An 18,977-nucleotide genomic window follows, 5' to 3' on the forward strand; every position below is an offset into this window, starting at 1 on the left:
CGTTTTGAAACAAGGAACATGACGATCTAGGAACGGGAAGATAGTAGCCCCCTTTTATTCCTTTTGAACCATTCTTCGAGCCTTTAAGAGTGGCTGAAACAGAGGAAACACAAAGTGGATGATTAAATTCCGTAGTAAATTGACTTCACTACATGACTGTGACCTGATTGCAACTTACTGATAAAAAAAAAAATGGTCAAGTCAATAAGTCATCGTTGGTCTAGTTTCTTACGGGCCAGGCCAGAGCTTTCTCTCGGTCCCAAGTCATACACTGATACACCGCGCTCAAGTCAATCAACGGCTGGCATTTGAAGACATAGTACACCTGTTCAATACTTCGCTTCATATAATTTTAAATTGTTTGAATGGCATGTTAAGAGGGCGTGGTATTTACACTCCATTTTATAGAATTGCATGGGGACTAGTATAGAAAAAGCCAGAAAATCATCAACAGAAGTAAAACTTTGTAATACCACGTGGCACTCTTTCGGTAAAAAGCTAAAAGAAAAATAGTTATTCGACCTATGTTCTTCTTCAATGTGCTTTTATGCCCCCAACAATTACTGTAGCTGTCGTGCCATGATTCTCACATTCCACGGCAGTGAGGTAGAGCTTTGCCACGAATAGGGGTGTAAAATGGGCCGGGCCGGGCCAGCCCGGCCCTCAAATCATAAAGCCCATATGATTTGGGCGGGCCGGCCAAACCCCCTTTATCTTATATGAGGGTCGGGCTGTGAGGGCCAACACTTGAATTATACTTGCCTTTCGCCTCACCCTCTTTAAAAAAAGGGGTGGGTTTGTCTGCATAACTTGTCAATTATTCAAAACTCTTGAATACAACTTGTTTAGACTTCATTAACATATTTGGTTTTATCGATTTCATTAACTAATTAACATATTCATTACAAAAATTTTCAAAACCTATCAAATTTCATTAACATATACAATAGAATATATAAATATATTCTATGGGATAGATATATCCATATAATAAACCAGATCCCTATAGAATATATTCACATATTTTAACAATATATTCATTCAAGAGAGAACCTCCATCAGGACATTATAATGCATAACTAAGGGTATTATAATGTAATTTTGTTTAAAAATCTAAATATCAATGAGGGCCTTAATACTCACGGGCTTTGTGAGGGCTTTTAGAGGGTCGGGCCGAGGTCGCCTCATGTTTCCATATCTAGGCCCTTACCCCCCCTCAAAACATGAGGTCGGGGCCCCCGCCTCAAATTGTGCATGGGCTTAAATTTGAGGGCTTTTTTTGTCTATGGGCCGGGTCGGGTCGGGCGGGCCGAGGGCTTGAGGGCCGTTTTTACACCCCTAGCCACGAATGACTTTATTATTGCCTCAAATTTTGAACACGTGCAAGAGCTGGCTGCTGTGAGAAGGGAGGGGTGCACAGCCAATATCATCGGGGAATTCACTAAAGGTTTGCCAATCTCTTTAGTTGGGGGGTGTAAATACAACCACCCACATGTTAAAACCAGATCATCTCAATAGCAACCCGTTAGTTAAACATTGAAATGCTCAACATACAACTAAGAACTCTCTGATCGTTGTGTATTCGCTTGGCTGCCTAAGGAACGGTAATTCACCCACAACAGTTTCTTATAGTTACTGTACTATATGCAAATAATTTTTTGCATACTTATTTACATACACTATAAATATGGATACACAATGCAAGTAGTTCGGGTCTTCGTCCACAATAAATGAATAAATTGTTGATCAAAATAATTATTAATACCAATTCCAAAGTCTTTCACAGTCCTAAAATAGGCAGACTCTAATTTGTACAGCTCTGTAAGTATGGTTCCAGTTACAAACTGTCTTACCCAAACTGGGTAACGTATGATTGTCTAAGTGGGTTGCAGTTTTCTCCACAAGGCAACTTTACCAGCAATCAGACCGCAACTGGAACAACTCCACTACAGATGGTTTCTGGCATTAGATTCCATCAGCATTATACCTCCTTCAATACTTTATTAAAAGATATATTGATGCATCCCGCCTATAAAATGAAATTCCAAAATTTGGAGAAAGCATTGAAATACAACTGTCATGGTAGAGATGTCTCTTGCCAACTCTAACTTTGCTTTGCAAAAGCTACACTCTCTGGGAGAACAAATGACGCACATAGCATCCACTTCCCAGGTGCAACAGCCCGAACCCTATGCATTTCCACCTCAACTGCGAACTCCAAGAGTGCAGTCTTTATTCTCTGCAAGTAAAATTTACATAAGTAAGAAAGAGCCTACATTGGTATTATTCCTGCCAAATGATATAGGTAATAGACCTGATGGAATTCAAACTCAGGATCTTGAGCTTTGGAAAATCCATAGACATGGATCATAGGCATGGGCGTATCAAGAGCTCTAGGTCTCTTTCTGAATATGCCCCTGAATGCATCTACAGTCAAAGAAAGATCTCTTAGACTAAAATTATACTTTGATTGATTGGGATCACTTCAAATTTCATGTGAGTAACATATTAGTCAAGACTGCAAAATGTGGTTACACTGGTTACTATAAGATCTTGAGGACTACACACATTTGTAAGCTAAATTATCTAAACGAAGTTGGTGTTCTTTACGTTTTCTTTCAATAAGATTCCATACTACATGCCACAAATAAAATGAAATAGTTCTTACAACTAGAATACCATGGGTTCCGAACTGAACTTAGAAACACATCAAGCACATGCCAAGAGATCTAGAACCCACAATACGATAAAATACGATTTTGCAACTTTATTAGATTATCAAGCCATATTCCAAGATAGAATTTCAACGGTCTGACTGCAGTGTCCAGATCATCAAAAGGAAGATAGAAGGAAAAAACGTTTAAGGTAGGGCATAGTTAGTCTAAATCCTTGGATAGAACATTTACCCGCTAGGAAAGCAAATAATGAGTCCATGAAGGCAAAAAACAAATACAAGTGCAGGGGTCTTGGTGTGCCTAACACCTAAGTGGCTAGGTGACATTGCAACGAGGTTGGCAACCCGCTAGATGCCATGCTAACAAAGATGAAACGTCCCAACCCAGATTTATCAAAATGTAAAGTATATCTAGTGGTGATCCTCCACTTTATATATGGAAGACCTCCAGGTTTCCAACAAAAGTCTCCTAGTTAATAAGTCCTAGACTTCAACCCTGAATAGTGATCTGCTCTGAAATTCCCCTCCCACCAAGTAGATGAGAAGACACAATGTTGCAGGTTGCCAAGTCCCATCTATCCTTTCTAATCCAAGGTATGCATCAATTTCCCCTAAAAAAACCAATTGCAGCAATTGAATCTCCACAGCTGCGTCCACTCAGCCAGGTAGTTGGTTGTATTGCCAAATGCCAAGTCCCACGCTGATTGCCAAAGGCAGACTACGGACTGCCTTCAGTGAACTTCAACACAGTTATTTTCACTGATAGTGAGAACCACTTGCACTATCTTTTTGAGATTTGTCTTGATCCCACACCGAAAGTTCTAAGAACTCTAACAAGAAATAAGTTGAGGTGAGATAATTTCCCGGTAGAAGAGATCCAAAACTTAACCATGTACTTGCACCAATTGTGACCTAAGTTACACTGACACGGATGTGTGTGTCTCTATCCGACACAGATAGGAATTGTCTGACATGGAAGAATATCAAAAATTGAGTCATATCACATACTGTATGTGTTTGTGGTTTGTCCGACACGGACACGTGGATTCGTATCCGACATGGATAATTTTTAAAATATGGCGAGGCCATGTAGCATAGAATGACATAGAATGTGACATTGTTCAGACCCTCATATGTCTACTCGTTCCAAGGTTTCCAGATCTCTACTGTCACATCTACAGGGGCACCTCAACAGCCCACTAAGATGGAGCACGTCTAAGCTGCGCTCGATACAGATCTAAAGTCACTAAAGTCATAGTTGAACCTAAACAGGCCAGCATTGAAGACATGGTCATCTTCCTACCTGCATAGGTACACCTTTTAAACCCATGCCCTGAAGCTAAACAAGCTGTAGTACAAACACTGAGGTGTTCTAATGCAATTTATTATTATACTACTTTCAGAAGTAATAGATAAATATATAGAACCAGACAAACCGTTACATCTGAGAGCTAAACAATTAGCCAGTAGCTAATTTAAGAAATTCCCCACACCCATACACCCAAAAAAACATGTAAAAGGAAAAGATAACACCTACTACTGCTGTCTACGAACCCAAATAAAAACAGCAAAAATAAATAAATAAAACGAAACAAACAGGTGCAGAGTGCAGACCCAGTGGCACACACACACTAGAAAAAGGAAAGAAAAGAACAGAAAATGCGACAAATCGGGCAGCCACCGATGACCATCCTCCACCACCTTCTGCACTCCCTCTTTACCTACTCCTCTGTATCATCTATATGACTATATATAGTCTTTGGAGCAAGATAAAGGGTTTTTTAGGTCTTGGTCCTACTAATTAGGTTTTAATCCAACTTTGTTTGAAAATTAAACTTTAATTTTACTTTTTTCCCTTGACTGTGATTCCACAATGTTGGCCGTGGTCAATCTGCTTCCTTTTTCAATATGGCCATAATACCCCTGAGTGTGACTCTCGCATGTTTTTATGTTGAAGTGTTTGGTTTGCCATGTGTTGGTCCGTGAATGGTTAATTACGATCTAACAACAACTGGCCATTGATCTGCGCATCTCATGTTTGGCCTAATAATAAATCAAGAGTGAAGACCCAATAGCCCAATAGCAAAACTAACTGGGTTGATATAAACTCATATCATCACCTCTTCCACCCAATTCCACCAAAACCCATTTCCATCCAAACCCATTTTTTGTAAAATCATTTCATTGGGATTCCACAAACCATTGAAAAGCTAACTAACTAACACGTCAAATTGCTTCCAAATTCAACTAAACTGTCTGAGCAATAATGAAATTCCATACATTTTTGAAGAAAAACAAAATGAACCCACATCACCTCACTCTCATCACTCAATTAACTGAGCAAGTTCAGCTTTCAATCTGCTCAATTTTCAACCCCATCACCCTTTTCAATGCCTCATTTTCATTCTCTGGTAACTTCGACATTAACCCATTAAGAAAATCCAATTTCACTGCACTTCAAGACACTTCTGTCTATTTATATTAATTTCATCGATTTCTTTACTGTGATCAACACTTGGTTACAATTCTACACTAAATTTCCTTAACCTTTGGTTAATTTGGAAATAGGTTGTTGGGTTGAGATGAATAATTTGAAATTTGTGATGAGTAGGGTGAAGGTGAATTTTAGTGGTTTTGGGGATGGTATTGAGTTGAAAAGTGTGGTGGATTTTACGAGAAATGCAGAATGGGTTGTTGTTGGGTTTGAGAGAATATAAATCATACTTCATATGTTGGATGGGATGAAGTTGCTGAAAACATGGGATTGGTAGCTGCGGTACAGTAATGGTGGTGGGTGGGGATGACGAGGAAGATGATGATGGAAGAAGACCACTCTGGCACCACTGGATCTTAGTCATTTGGGTTGTCTAGATGATGACAAAGGTCCAACTAACTAATAAACCGGACCACAACTTAGTGGCATATTTGTAATCAAAACATTGAGGGCATTCGTAAGCAAGCAGATTGACCACAGTCAAGTAACAGAAGTAAGACTAAGGTCTAATTTTCAAACAAAATTGGACTAAATCCTAAGACCTAAGACCTAAGACCTAAGAAACCCATAGCTAAACATCAGACTATCGTTCCCCATCCTCTTCATTAAACTCTCCATCTATGGACCCCTTAACTTCGTCCCATCAATTGCATCCAGCAGCCTCCCAAATCTTTTTCTGCTTGGGACCACATTGACATCCCACCTCTCGCCAAATCTCAATGATTCTTCCTTTCTCTCCTCCTGCTCCACCGGCTCTTTGCCCTCTCTGAACATCTCGTTTTTATGTCGTCCCTTGCGTTCCAGCAGGACCATCTACATTAATCTCCCTCACTTCCAACCCTGGTCTTCTTGCCTTTGTCTCCTCACAACTGCCACTATCCTTTCCTTCATCTACCACCATGTTGTTTCCCTCTTTGGTGGTACTCCCTCCCCCCACCACCTGCAGAAATTTCTTTTTAAATTTCCAATCTTTCTCCTATATCTCCACAAGTTTCACTGTATTCCCCTACCTCTGCACTGTTTGTCTCTTCTATTAGCATTTCCAACAATGTAAGTTATTGGGTGGATCGACCTTATTTCATTGGGATTTACAGAGTACAAAGTTGAGTACAAACAAAAAATAACATAGAAGAAGCAGAACTCTTGAATTCAACACGAAAAACCAAAAAAAAAAAATGTAAGAGGAACTGATAAACTAAAAGAGTTGTTTCCCCATACAGATAGAGGCACCTATAATAAAGTAATAGATGAAAGTTTCTGTAGTATATAAGCAACAATGCTAGAATACTAATTGTCAAGAGTTAATAGGATTCAATTGACTAAGCATTTATCCAAAATAACATACCAAGAAATTCGGCAGCATCATTTGGCAAATTCATAACGACTTGTGTAATGGAGGAATTTTTTTGACTTGTGAATAGAGTATCAATGAACCTCCTTCCGTCCATGTTATATACCTGAAGATTACACATTCATATGGAACACCCTTCTTAATGCCATAAAGCGTGATATGTAAATGCTTTTGAAATCCAAGGCTAACAGTTTGCATAGATTGTCAATAATAAAAATCAGGGTTAGTTAGGGATACCCCACATTACTAGTTGCAATTAGGGAAACCCCCCCCCCCCCGGCCCCCCATCCTCAGTTGCAAGATCCAACGGTAATGCTTCATCATGTGAAAAACAAACTTCATCTCGCAGCCGTTGGATCTTACAACTTTGTGGGTGGGGGTGGGGGTGGGGGTGAGGTGTCCTATTTTTTTTTTTTAAATGGGGGGTATCCCTAATTGCAACTAGTAATTGGGGGTGGGGGTGGTGGTGGGGGGTATCACTAACTAACCCTAAAAATAAACAGTTTATGTAGATTAAATCTCAGGTAAAGGTCATACCGTAATTTTTCTCTCAAGTTTGTTCAACACACTATTTCTTTCTAAATATTCCACTGCAGACGGGTTTAAATCATTAGCATAAACACATTTCACTTTCTTTGCCGCAGTTATGGCTAATGGGCCAACGCCAGCGAAAACATCACCTGTGAATGATTAAGCTCTAACCTCAATAGGTAGAAAACATTTAACATGAAAAAGGAAAAAGAAGCTTGAACAAGTCAAAACCACAACATTATAAGCTAAAAAAAATATAAACATGAAAAACTATATTCCTCTGGAGAACAGAATTAGGATTGACACAAAGAAAAACGTATTCTACATAGAGGCATGCTTTTGTCTAGAAATGAGGTCAAAGAGGACACATACCTAGAAGCCAAGGCAGTAAAAAAGCAAGTTCTACCTACTGTCGTATCTTTCTAATAGAAGAATGCACAATTAGAAATCTAGTTTATTTAGTGATTGTCATGTTAGTAGTATATAGTTTAGTTTAGTTGCTTTCCATTTAGTGCTCTGATACCAATTTGATGGGCTATTGAAGGTGGAAGCAACTTCAATTCAAGACCAGAGATAAACCACAGCTAAACTAAACCCTGATTTGATAGAAAAGGGGGATTTTAGATGAACCCCAAAATCTAAACGCTTATATTCCTAAAATCACACACTTTTTTCTTAACAATCAACCTCCAAATTTGGGAGGCCATATGCCTTGTTTATACAAATCATTCCTTGGAGCACAAGAATTCATAATTGCAAAGCAACTAAACTAAACTAACTACTACTAAAATAACAATTACTATATAAACTAGAATTCTAGTTAGGCATTATTCCATCACTTTCATAATTAATAAAAGAGTTCAAATGGACAGGGAGGACCAAAGTTACTATGTAGTTGTCTACTTCGCTCATAAGATGGAGTGGGTGATGATACTAGAATTAGAGTCGGTGTTTTTGGCTGGAGTGTAGTCGTGCTTCAGTCTTACCATGTCCAAAAGATATTTAAAAGGGATTTTCTAAGCCACCAAGACAAGCTTTGAATCATGGTGTTGAATGTGAAGCAATTGAATGGGTGAATGGAAAAAGTACAAGGAGAAGAAAGGAAATAGCACATTATGAGAAAATGGCTAAGGGTAGGTTTTAGGACATGAAAACAAGATCTCAAAGTAACTTCATGAACACAATTTCGTCTTAATTTTACGTGTTTTATGAATTGAAGTTCAATCTACTATTTCCACCGTCATACTTTATCCGTCGGATGCAGGGATTGGCAAGTTTTCTTTTCACAGAAAAACAGGCAACATTTGACTGCATCTTACCAGCAGCAGGAAGAGGTGTGCGTTTTAGTATCTAATATTTTATCTTAGACAGCATGAGGATAGAAGAGACACAAATATCTCATAATGGCTTGGCCAAATTGAAGTGAGATTATCCATTTGGAAGGTTATATGCCAATATATAAGTGAAGACCTACAGTTTTGAAAAGGGAAAAAAGAGTATAATCCCAAGCCCCAAGCATAAAGAAATTGAGAAGGTGCACATGTTGATACATGGTGCTTCTAAGCACATTTTTTCTACTAGCAGTTTCCTTACCAAAGTGAGAGTTGGCAAGTTTGAAATACTAACACCTGTGCTATAAATCTGAGATTGCATCTCCCTGCCAGTGAATTCTCAGCAGTAGGGTATTGTTTCCCTCCAAAAACAACAAAACTGATTAAATACTAGCAGTTGCCAATGCTTACGCCACAACTGATCATAAATTTACCCACAGATACAGAATCCAACACATCCTGGCACGTCAATATATACTTGCAGCACATGAAAGCCACATCCAATAAAATTTTCATGTATATACACAGTTAAAAACATCATCCACATGCGTTCAGGACATGAAGAGCCACACCAACCAAAAAAAAGAGCCACAGCAATCAAATTCACCAGTAAACACATATTTCAATACATCCAGGCACATGTGTCTATATGCCTTTAGGATTTTGCACATGCTAGTCTGTGGATGGTAAGATTGTGCTTCAGGAATTTTCAATACACAAAGAAAGAGGTGCCAATCTTTTAAAAATCAGGAATTTTCAGATCAAACCACAATCCTTTGTTGCAAACAAGGACACAGGTGATGTTCGTGTAAACTGGAGAAGGGATGCACAAGCTGTTGTGAATCTATGTATCAGATCCAACATAAATGGAAGGTATGCGCAGATTTCAATCAATCCCAGCTCTAATAAAGGTTGCATGGTCTACCTATGTGTACCAGAAGTCGAAAACGGCGAGGGATGGAGAAAATTTGCTACATCGCTTAAAGGCTTTGCAGAAGGGACTACAATTCAAAGTAAACAAGGTTTTGGGGATGTGGATCAGGAGAGGAACAACACTGAGGAGGGGGGGAGACCAAAGGGGAATGGATCGTATCTGTAAGCGTTGATTCACAGAGGAGTGAGTGAGATAATGAGAGAGGACACACAGAAAATCAGGTGGATGAGGAGGAAGGATGCGGTGAGAATGAACGGATCTTGGTTAATAAGCAAGTAAGGTTCGTTAACGACAATCCGTGTTGAGAAAATGTGAAAGAGAAGTTTGGTTTGGCGTTGAAGGAGAAAGGAAGGGGGAGTGATCAGGAGAAAAATGTGGTGTTTAGTGAAGATGGTGTTTGGGTATCAATGACTTGGAGGAGATACTCCATCGAGGTTTTGAATTTGGGAAGCAGGGAGGAAATGGCAGTTGAGAGGGCATCTTCAGAAGGACATGGTGGTCAAGATAGGGTGAACCAAAACACAGTAGCAAATGGTATAGCGTCAGTTGTGGCGAAAACTCCAAGTGAAGATTCCTCAAACTTTAATTTGATTTTGTCAAATAGGGAATCAACACCTGTGGTTGCCAGGGAGCTAGGGGATATGGTGGCTGAAAGAGAATCTAATGGTAGGAGTGTGGATGAAGAAGAAGAATTGGTGGTTGAAACAGAGTTTGGTCGTAGAGAGAGGGAGGAACAAGACGGGTGTGACTTAAGCTTAGATAAGATTAGAAGGTATAAGAGTAGCAAATCATATGAAGTGCCTGAATTTGAATTTGAATTTGAATTGTGCTGAGGGGACAGTTGTCACAGAAGAGTGGGCCTCCTGCATGAGGGAAAGGTAGGGGTGCCAATGGGTACCCGATTATCCAGAACCGAAACCGAATGTTCCAGTTCTGGGTCTTAAAAAGTTAGACCCATTTAAAACAGGTCATTAAGAACCGAACCGATAAAGAACCGAAACCGTAGAACCGAATAGTAAAAAACCCGTGGGTACCCGAACCGAAACCGGAACCGATTATTATGATTTCGATATATAAAATTTAGTATTATATTACATTTAAGATAATCAAACTCATACATTATACTATAAAATATATTTTTTACGTGTAAAAGTCAATTAAATATATATAGCATAATAGTGAATGTGCGTTGTTAAATGTATAATTTATAACAATACGTTAAACAAGTATATCATAGATGTTAATAATAATGTCAACGTGTATATTATGAATTAACTAATATATTTTATATTTATTAACTCATGCACGTGTATATTTAAATAGAATACACATGCTTGATATATTGTGGTACACGCGCTTATTATAAACTAATATGTAGTGCTCATGTTAAAAATTAGTGATGAGATGTAATTGTAAGACGCATGTACTCACATGTTCGATTTAAAATGTGAGTTAATACACGTGTACAAATATATGTGCATGCACGTAAAATATATCAAGGTAACAAATATATGTGATTGCATGTGTACACGATCGAATTAATACAAGGAAACAAATATATGTGTATGCACGTAAAAAAAAATCAAATTTTTGGGGTTAGATATTTGATTATTTTAATTTCTATATCAGAGTTTGAAATTATCACATGAATGGTAAATGTTTTAACCTGTATGATTGATATATGTTCATAGATAGATGTAAATATGATTGTTGATACATCACTAATTATACATAAAATAATATTATCATGTAGGAAAAGAAAAAAATAAAAATAAAAACAAATTTTAGTATTTAAATTATTGAAATTATTTAATAATCATAATAAATAATAAAGACCCGAATTAGAACTGAAACCGATAAAAACCGTGGGTTTTGATGGTTTTGGGTTGGATTCTATAATTTTCATACTAAAACCGTTGAGAACCGAAACCGATAGAACTGCAAATAGTAAAACCCAAACCGAAACCGCTAAAACCTGACCAGTTGGCACCCCTAGGGAAAGGAACATTTGGAGACACGTGATCAGCAAAGATCTCTAAGTCAAGAGATTAGACATGGTCTTGTTAATGGTATAGTTGGGCCTGGGCAAAGTGCCCCATAGAGTTGGATCTAACTTAACTGTGAGGTCATCTTTATCTAGCGGGGAGCATTATTCTCTTGATGGACTCAACCCAGCAGCCCAATTGACTCCACAAGATATCAATACACGTGGACTTCTATGTCCAGACCCAATTACTGAATGCATCTTAGACAAATTAGATCATCTTCTCCAGATATCTGCCTCGCAGAGAAAGCGAAAATCTAAACAGTGTACCAACACAAGAAGATCTACAAAGCTCTTCAAAGACTAGAGGATGAACAGCGAACCATCGAATTTCAAACATCAGTTGTGGATGAGCAAGTAACAACTACAGAGGAAACTGGGTGTGCAACCTCCCCGATTCTTAGAGGGGAGTTGACTGTTGGGGGAGGTAGTGTTTTGGGCATGCATGATGCTTCCATTAGCGGGAAGGATAGAATGTTTGATGAGGTTGGGGTAGACGTTGCGAGGTCTGTACTGGTTATTGAGGAAGGTGGTGAGGTGGCTACTATAAGAGTGAATGAGACTGAGCCACGGGGTGGTGTTGTTCATGGCGCTGCATCGAGAGGGGATGCTGCTGAGCTATTTAGTAGTGGTAGAGCAGGGGCAGAGGCTGGCTCAAATGACAATAGCATGTTGAATGATCATTCTCTGAGGGTGCAGCATGAAAATCATAAAGAAGATAATATGGGTGCAATTGCGAAAAGAATATACCATTGCCGAAACACAGATGATTCTCGCGATTGGATCAAATAGTCAAATACATGGTCGTGCATTTAGCAGGTAAATTGGGGATATCATCTGGTTTGGGAAGGACGGGCCTTGAAAAACTCTTTGGGAAAATACATGAAAATAATAGTGAGGAGTGCCGGATTGAGAAAACGATGGGGCTGGGTTTAGACAATTATCAGTCTAACATGGAGGTGGAACATGAAGATGATCATGTAGACTAATAGTATGTGTTTGCTAGCGATAGGGGTGACAATTGGGATTTCTTATCAACATTCGGAATGTAGTTTGTTGGGTCTTTGTAAGGGAGGGGAGGAGTTCTTTATAACGGGTATTAGGACTTGGGATGTGTGTGATCCTCCAGTGTAAGTTGGTGTATCATGTAAGTGAGTTTCTCTCTCACATTGTATCCTCTTTACATCCTAATCAATAAATTTTACTTATCAAAAACAAAACAAAACAGATCCTTTCTATACGATAACAGTTTAATAATTACAATTCAAGTAGTCAACAGTGGATGATAAATCAACTTACATACAACATCACTGCCCATAAAGCAGTTCAGAAGCCTTTGCCTTTCCGTTGCTAGCCTAGAGTTCCAATATCTGCATAGAAGGAATAGTTTGATCCTAGTCATCCATTTATATAAAAACAATGACCTTGGCTTAGTTGCTGACCCCAAGAACATATATCCCAATTAATATATATATATATATGTGTGTGTGTGTGTGTGTGTGTGTGTTTTCTATGGTTACAATATTACTCACCTAATCCTTAAATCCCCACTTTTCCAGCTGAAGGTGGGATTTGATTCAATACCCCGAATAAAATATAAGAATCATATTCTACTATTCTCGAAGACAGGTATGGTGAAGGTGGAATCTAATGTTGCAATAGTTGATTCTGTAGGTTCTCTAGCTTTAGGAGTCTAAGGCTTGTGAGTAAAGAATGAAAGGAGAAAAGGTGAAGAAAATATGGAAAAGTGTGACTCACAAGCGGCCAAATTAAGTGGTGTGGACCTACGTATGATACTACACTCTTTATAAAAGAGATGATCATGTGTCCTGAATACTAATATTCCATAACATACATCTTACAACAAAAGACCTACGAAGAGACTGTTTTTACATAATATATAGTCCGACAAAATATAATTCAAAGTTCTATTGGCATGTATGTATAGAAAACATACACTGTTGCTAGATCAACATGAAAACGAAATCCATTCTCAACAACGGTAGTCATCAGGGAATGATTGCCAGCTAGAACTTCGAGCTGCATTGTCCTGTAGTCATTTTGAATTGAATCAATTTTGTTAACAACTGTTTTTATCTTTGGCTTGTTTTTATCCAAGACTACCTGAAAATTAAGAACAAACTTTAGTTATACAAGTGTAAGAAAAAGGCAAACATATTCAAACTAAATTATACTGCTACAAAGCCAAACCACCAATTAATAATTGATTTAATGATAAACCTGAGCGATGGTCTTTTTAAAAGGTAGGTGCTCTTCTCTCAGATTTAGGTGCGCAATGTGTCCAACCATTTCAAACGCTGTTGGAACAATCAATCCCTTTGGCAGCAAGCCTTCTAAGATCTGTGCAAATAATATAGACTTCAAATTTCACGTTCTTGGAGATATAGCAAGTTACAGAATGATATATTTATAAACCATGACAAGTTCAAAACAGTGACTTCCCAGAAACAACCTGTGACCAAGCTGCATCTAGAAACAGTTTTCATCTTCATAAGACCCAAGTTATGAAGATAAAGTGATTTGGTTGGGAGAAACTCGGAAACTTTAAGTCACTCATAGTTTATTTAGAATACACAGATAAAGCGATGTTTTCGTTAAAAGATGAAGAGGTCCTAAAGTGATCGAAGACAAAAATATGGTACACAGCCCTCTTCCTTTTTAGTACGATATATCAGCCACTGACCCATTAAGCTCCATCCAAGTTCTTATCAATATTATTAGCGCCTTCATTAAATACAGTTCAACAGTGAACACGTTGTCATTGTTTTCATACCTGGTGTTGTATGCAGTGAAGGAGCCTTTTTTTATATATATGCAATGGAGGAGCCAGGATATTTCTTCACAATTAACACAATATATATACTCAGAACAAATTTGCTCCTATCTCCCATGTTATATGCAGTGGAGGAGCTAGGATATTTATTCAGAATTAGCACAATATATATCTTCAGAAATGTTTTGCTCCTATCTCCCATATAAATACCAAAATTTTCTGTCCAATCACTGTGTTATGATAAAAGAAACTGAAAATAAAGGTTCCTAATACTGGCCTTTCTTTTTTTTTGAAACAGAAATGACAGTCCACAACTCAAAACACATTGGAATATATAGGCTCACATATTGCATTTTTGATCATTCAATTGTTAAAGAAGAATATTGTAGTCTGAAAAGTTCAACCAAGATTCACCAATTATTTTCAAGTTCTAACTTCTAATACATAGAATGAGTTTACACTGCACATGAGGCGATTGATCATTAACAACAGTTGGTCTTCCATTCTAATCAATCTAGTGATACATGTCCCGGACAAGTTATAATTTTCATGTTGATATCCTGCCCATGATATTTATGATCTATGATAATTAATTGTATGAGACAAGTTAAAGAGCGAAAAGTTTAATGGCAGGAGACAGAAATCTATCTCGGTGATAGACTGGGGTGAGTTGTAGTTAGAGTGATAAGGGAAAATATAGTACAGGTTCTACACTTGGGACCAAGATGCTGGAGGCTTGGAGCAACTGTCTAAGTCAGACTGAGGAGTGAACAACCCAACCAAAGGACATGTACACCTAAAAACACATACATGCAATCAACTAATGACAGACTTCTGGTGCGGTAGTTAGTTTAAATTTTATGTTTATACATAGTATTCCTTTTTATTTCCTTTTTGTTATTGTGTGTGTGGACAAATCCATGGTTAGCAATTAGCATGCCCCAACTGTCAACACCCCCCACTGGCGCCTTTAACTTCTATGATAAAAATGCCCCTTCCTTCGACAATACGAAAAGTTCAAGTAACGAAGATTGAAAAGAAGACGAGCTTCTAGGGAAATGTTGTCTTGAGCCAATTGTCTGCAACTACTCGAAAACAAAACAGACAAATATAGAACAAGAAGGTGTCTTGAGAAGAACAGATTAGAAAGCAAAATACTAATAAATGCAATCAGATAATTCAGTAATTCACACACTCATTAATCTTACAACAATGAGATGAACAGAGAAAAAACTTATCAGAAAACAACATAATGATAAATGCAATCAAATAATTAATATACCTCACTCATCTGCCAGTAATTGTATAACAGAGTCAGTCTGCATGTTACAAGCTCACAAATCTGTCCTAGCTTGACGCCTTCTTTAAGCAACACCTAGAGACAACAGTAGATGAATTTACAGAAACTCAAATTGCAGCAACTTGAAGGACAGAAACTCATAACGTATGACGGTCAAAAATTTCTTATTAGTTCCATGTTATATTGGCTAATTATGAAAAGGTCTACAATTAGTGTCGTATCCAGCAGAGGTAAAAACAACACTTGTGCTGCTCTTAGTCTCAGAGTTCACCCAAAGCTTAAAATATTCCAAACAACCGAACCACACTGAAAGTATCCCCTTATTCTCGGAGGTTATAGGCCACGTAGTAAGGAGTTAAGCACTGCTCAAGAGGATCCCCTCTATCCGGTTACAAAGCAGTGCTAGTTTGATTTTACTAATTAGAAGGTGCAAGTAAGAAGGGATGATCCACACTCTCCTCACTCACTTTGCAAAGTGGACAAAGAATGTGGAGCTCTATTCCTCTTCATACATTAAGAATTTTTTTTGGCTTTTAGGTTGAGCAAAGCATACTCATTAACCAACACATGGTAGACACCACTGAGAACTCCTCTTTCTTGTCCCACATCCAATTCTTTCTATCCAGCTCCCCAAACTTCTCCCCCTCTAGATAAATGGTAGCCAAAAGTCACTTATAGGATTCAACTTCCTAATCATTTAAATCTCTTCTAAAAGTCACATTCCACTCCACTCTTTATCTCTTTCCACACGATATGATACCAATGCTTTCTTGTTAGTGACCAACAAAAACGCATCACTAAGTTGCTCTTTTGATGATACTTCTCCTACCCAAATGTCTTCCTAAAGGGAAATAGATTCTCCAGTACCAAATGTATAGGTGATACCTTTGACAAACTCGTTCCATCATGCCCCTCCAAATAGTAGTTCCATGAAAATTTGTTGGTTCCTTCACGATCCACTTGGTAACCCACTCACCATATTGGTCCACCACCACATTCAGCCACAAATGCCCTTCTCCCTCTCCATATCCCCACAGCCATTTTTCTATCAATGCTTAATTCATGAGCAAGATGTGCTTCCACCCCAAACCTCTGTCATCTTTAGGTCACAAGATGGATTTTCTTCTTTCCACCCACACTACCCCAAATAAAACCCTTAAACAACTTCTTTAGTTTCATCACAACCATCAATGAAATTGGTAACAAAGAGAGATAGTAGTTAGGAATGTTAGACATATTGGACTTGTGCCACATTAAGGGTAACGAGTAACCTCTTTGTCCTGCTATTTAAACCTAAGCACAGGTAGAAATTAATCTATAAAGCAGCATTTTCACAGTCCATATCGGGTAAATCCTAAGGCTCTTGAGCTCATAGAATTATTTTTATGACTTCACTTTTGAAATTAAGTTTTATTAAGTACCACCAGTTTAATTGCCATACACACCTCATTAGTATCCTAGTCATATCGGAGTATTACTAATCATTATCAATGCAGCTGTCCGAGTAAAGAATGTATTCAAGTACAAATAAACAGGTTGACAAAAACTAAATGGAGGCAACTCACAAATAATCAGAGTGTTGGAACAAACACCTTAATAGCCTCAGGTAACTCATTAGCTTCTTTGCCTGCAAATCGTTCATCCAAAAGTAGCAACCTCGTAGAACCTCTCCACTTTCCTCCTTCAAAGTCATCATCAAGCAGCCCAGCCATATCATCTTCTTCTCTGTATCTGTTTACAACAACTTCAACCATGCAAATATCATTCTTCCCAATTCCCTTATCTCCTTTCAATCCTTCATTCTCCATTACCACATTCTTCTTCATCTTCTTCTTCGGCCTTGAAATCTTCGCAAGATTGCTAAACTTTACATAACCACGAGTATTAAACGACTTAACAAGCTTATCTCTATATAAAACTGGGCTCAAATCATCTCCATCACCTTCCGCTTTCCCATAAATCCTGCGATTCAACAAATCAAAGTTTTCTTCCTGGGAATTTTTTTCAGGTAAAAGCTTCTTGAATCCACTCTCCATTTCATCCCCAGGAACTCTAGCAATATTCCGAATACGAGGCCAGTTCAAAAGATGACCTCTCAGTTGACTCTCCAATGAAAAACAATCTTCTGCAGGAACTCTTATGGCAGCAATGTCAAATACACGAGAAAAGCTTTCTTTGTCGATTATAGAATCATCTTCTTCTTCTTCTTCTTCAACCTTGGAAGGTTTTCTACCTTTATATATAGAGGGGCCGTAAATGAACTCGTTATGTATGGATAAGGTTGGGTTTGAAGATATGGTGCAATATGGATTGAGAAGAAAGTATTTGGGAAACAATGGTTTTCGAATAAAGCAGTTTTTTATAGAAACAGTGAAGGAAAGTTGGTGACAACAGTGAACTAGTTTTGAAGACATATACATTCTTCACTGATTTTTTCATGTATATGTCTTTTGTGTTCAGTAACATAGTTGCTCCTTCCTGGGGGCTGGGGCTGGCAATGGGTCGGGTCGGGTAAGAACCGATACCCGATCCGTTCTGAACCAGTTATTTACTGACTTACTTTAGTATTTTGGACTGGTTCTGGATCTTGAAAATCAAAACCAGACTCTTATTGGATTGGTTCTATATTAACTATGTATCAAACCATTATTTGCCCCATCCAGTCGAAATTTTGACTAGACACTTTTTGTGAGATTCATGGTCATAAAATTTAATAATAAGAGTTGATAGAGTTCAAGATTGTAAGCTTTTGTAATGGGTTTTGATTTAGTAATGAAATTTTTATTTTTTAATTAATGTGTTATGTCTTTTGAATTTATGCACTTTGTATATATTTAGCAAAAAACAAATAGAATGATCCATTTACCATGGTTTTTTATACCACGCCTATTTACAAGATGAGTTAAGAGCTAATATTTTGTAGATATGATCTACTAACTATGGATAACTACTCCACCAAAATTCGGCTAATTTGGAAACCTCTCACCTAGTTAAAAAATGTTGCCAACTTTGTTTTTTTTAATGGCTTAGATTCTTCGATTTTGCAATTATCTTTTGACATTGTTAAATACTATAAAATGAGATGAAATTTTGTGGAGGTGATTTTCATGGTTTACTGGACATATGCACAAAAAATTAGGTTTTAGTTTGTGTTGTGGGTGAAGTTGTGGGGCATGGTATGATACCATGGGCGGTATATTGATCCCTCCCCAAAAAAAATATTTACTATTTATATAACGAAAATTATGATCTAATTACAAAAAAAAAAAACCCCGATTCACCCAGTTCAAACTGAGGTTATTGGTTTGAAACATATCGGATCTGGAATAATCAAGAAAAAGTTTTAAGTTCGGTTTTGGTTCTCTAACTCAAATATCTATTCGAATCCAATCTGGTTCTGGATATATCTTGCTGAAAAACGGAATAATTTGGATTTGCATATATCCAGAGTTCTGGACTGATCCAACCCATTGCCAACCCTAGTTGCTATAGGAACCGTTATGGTTGCATGTCATCGACTACAA

At 37.8% G+C, this 18,977-nt stretch overlaps 1 protein-coding gene across 5 annotated transcripts; it reads right to left on the bottom strand.

Annotated features, from left to right (window-relative positions):
* Positions 1 to 1,716: 1,716 nt before the first annotated feature.
* Positions 1,717 to 17,899, bottom strand: LOC147504691 (Met-10+ like family protein). Of its 5 annotated transcripts, none has more exons than XM_086557472.1 (10): positions 17,046 to 17,899; positions 15,436 to 15,528; positions 13,601 to 13,720; positions 13,317 to 13,483; positions 12,659 to 12,729; positions 7,057 to 7,199; positions 6,514 to 6,625; positions 2,315 to 2,427; positions 2,155 to 2,239; positions 1,717 to 2,029 (listed from the first exon to the last, which is right to left on the bottom strand). In XM_086557472.1, exons 1-10 carry the CDS (start codon positions 17,871 to 17,873, stop codon positions 2,004 to 2,006), a joined length of 1,758 nt encoding a protein of 585 aa, XP_086413598.1. In that variant the 5' UTR covers positions 17,874 to 17,899; the 3' UTR covers positions 1,717 to 2,003. The 5 variants fall into 5 exon arrangements, 3 of the variants coding, with proteins under 3 accessions (XP_086413598.1, XP_086413597.1, XP_086413599.1); XM_086557471.1 differs by having other exon boundaries at positions 2,110 to 2,239; XR_015193086.1 differs by lacking the exon at positions 2,315 to 2,427.
* Positions 17,900 to 18,977: the final 1,078 nt, after the last annotated feature.

This window comes from Coptis chinensis, chromosome 4 (assembly GCF_015680905.1).
Source record: "Coptis chinensis isolate HL-2020 chromosome 4, ASM1568090v1, whole genome shotgun sequence".
Lineage (NCBI taxonomy): Eukaryota > Viridiplantae > Streptophyta > Magnoliopsida > Ranunculales > Ranunculaceae > Coptis > Coptis chinensis.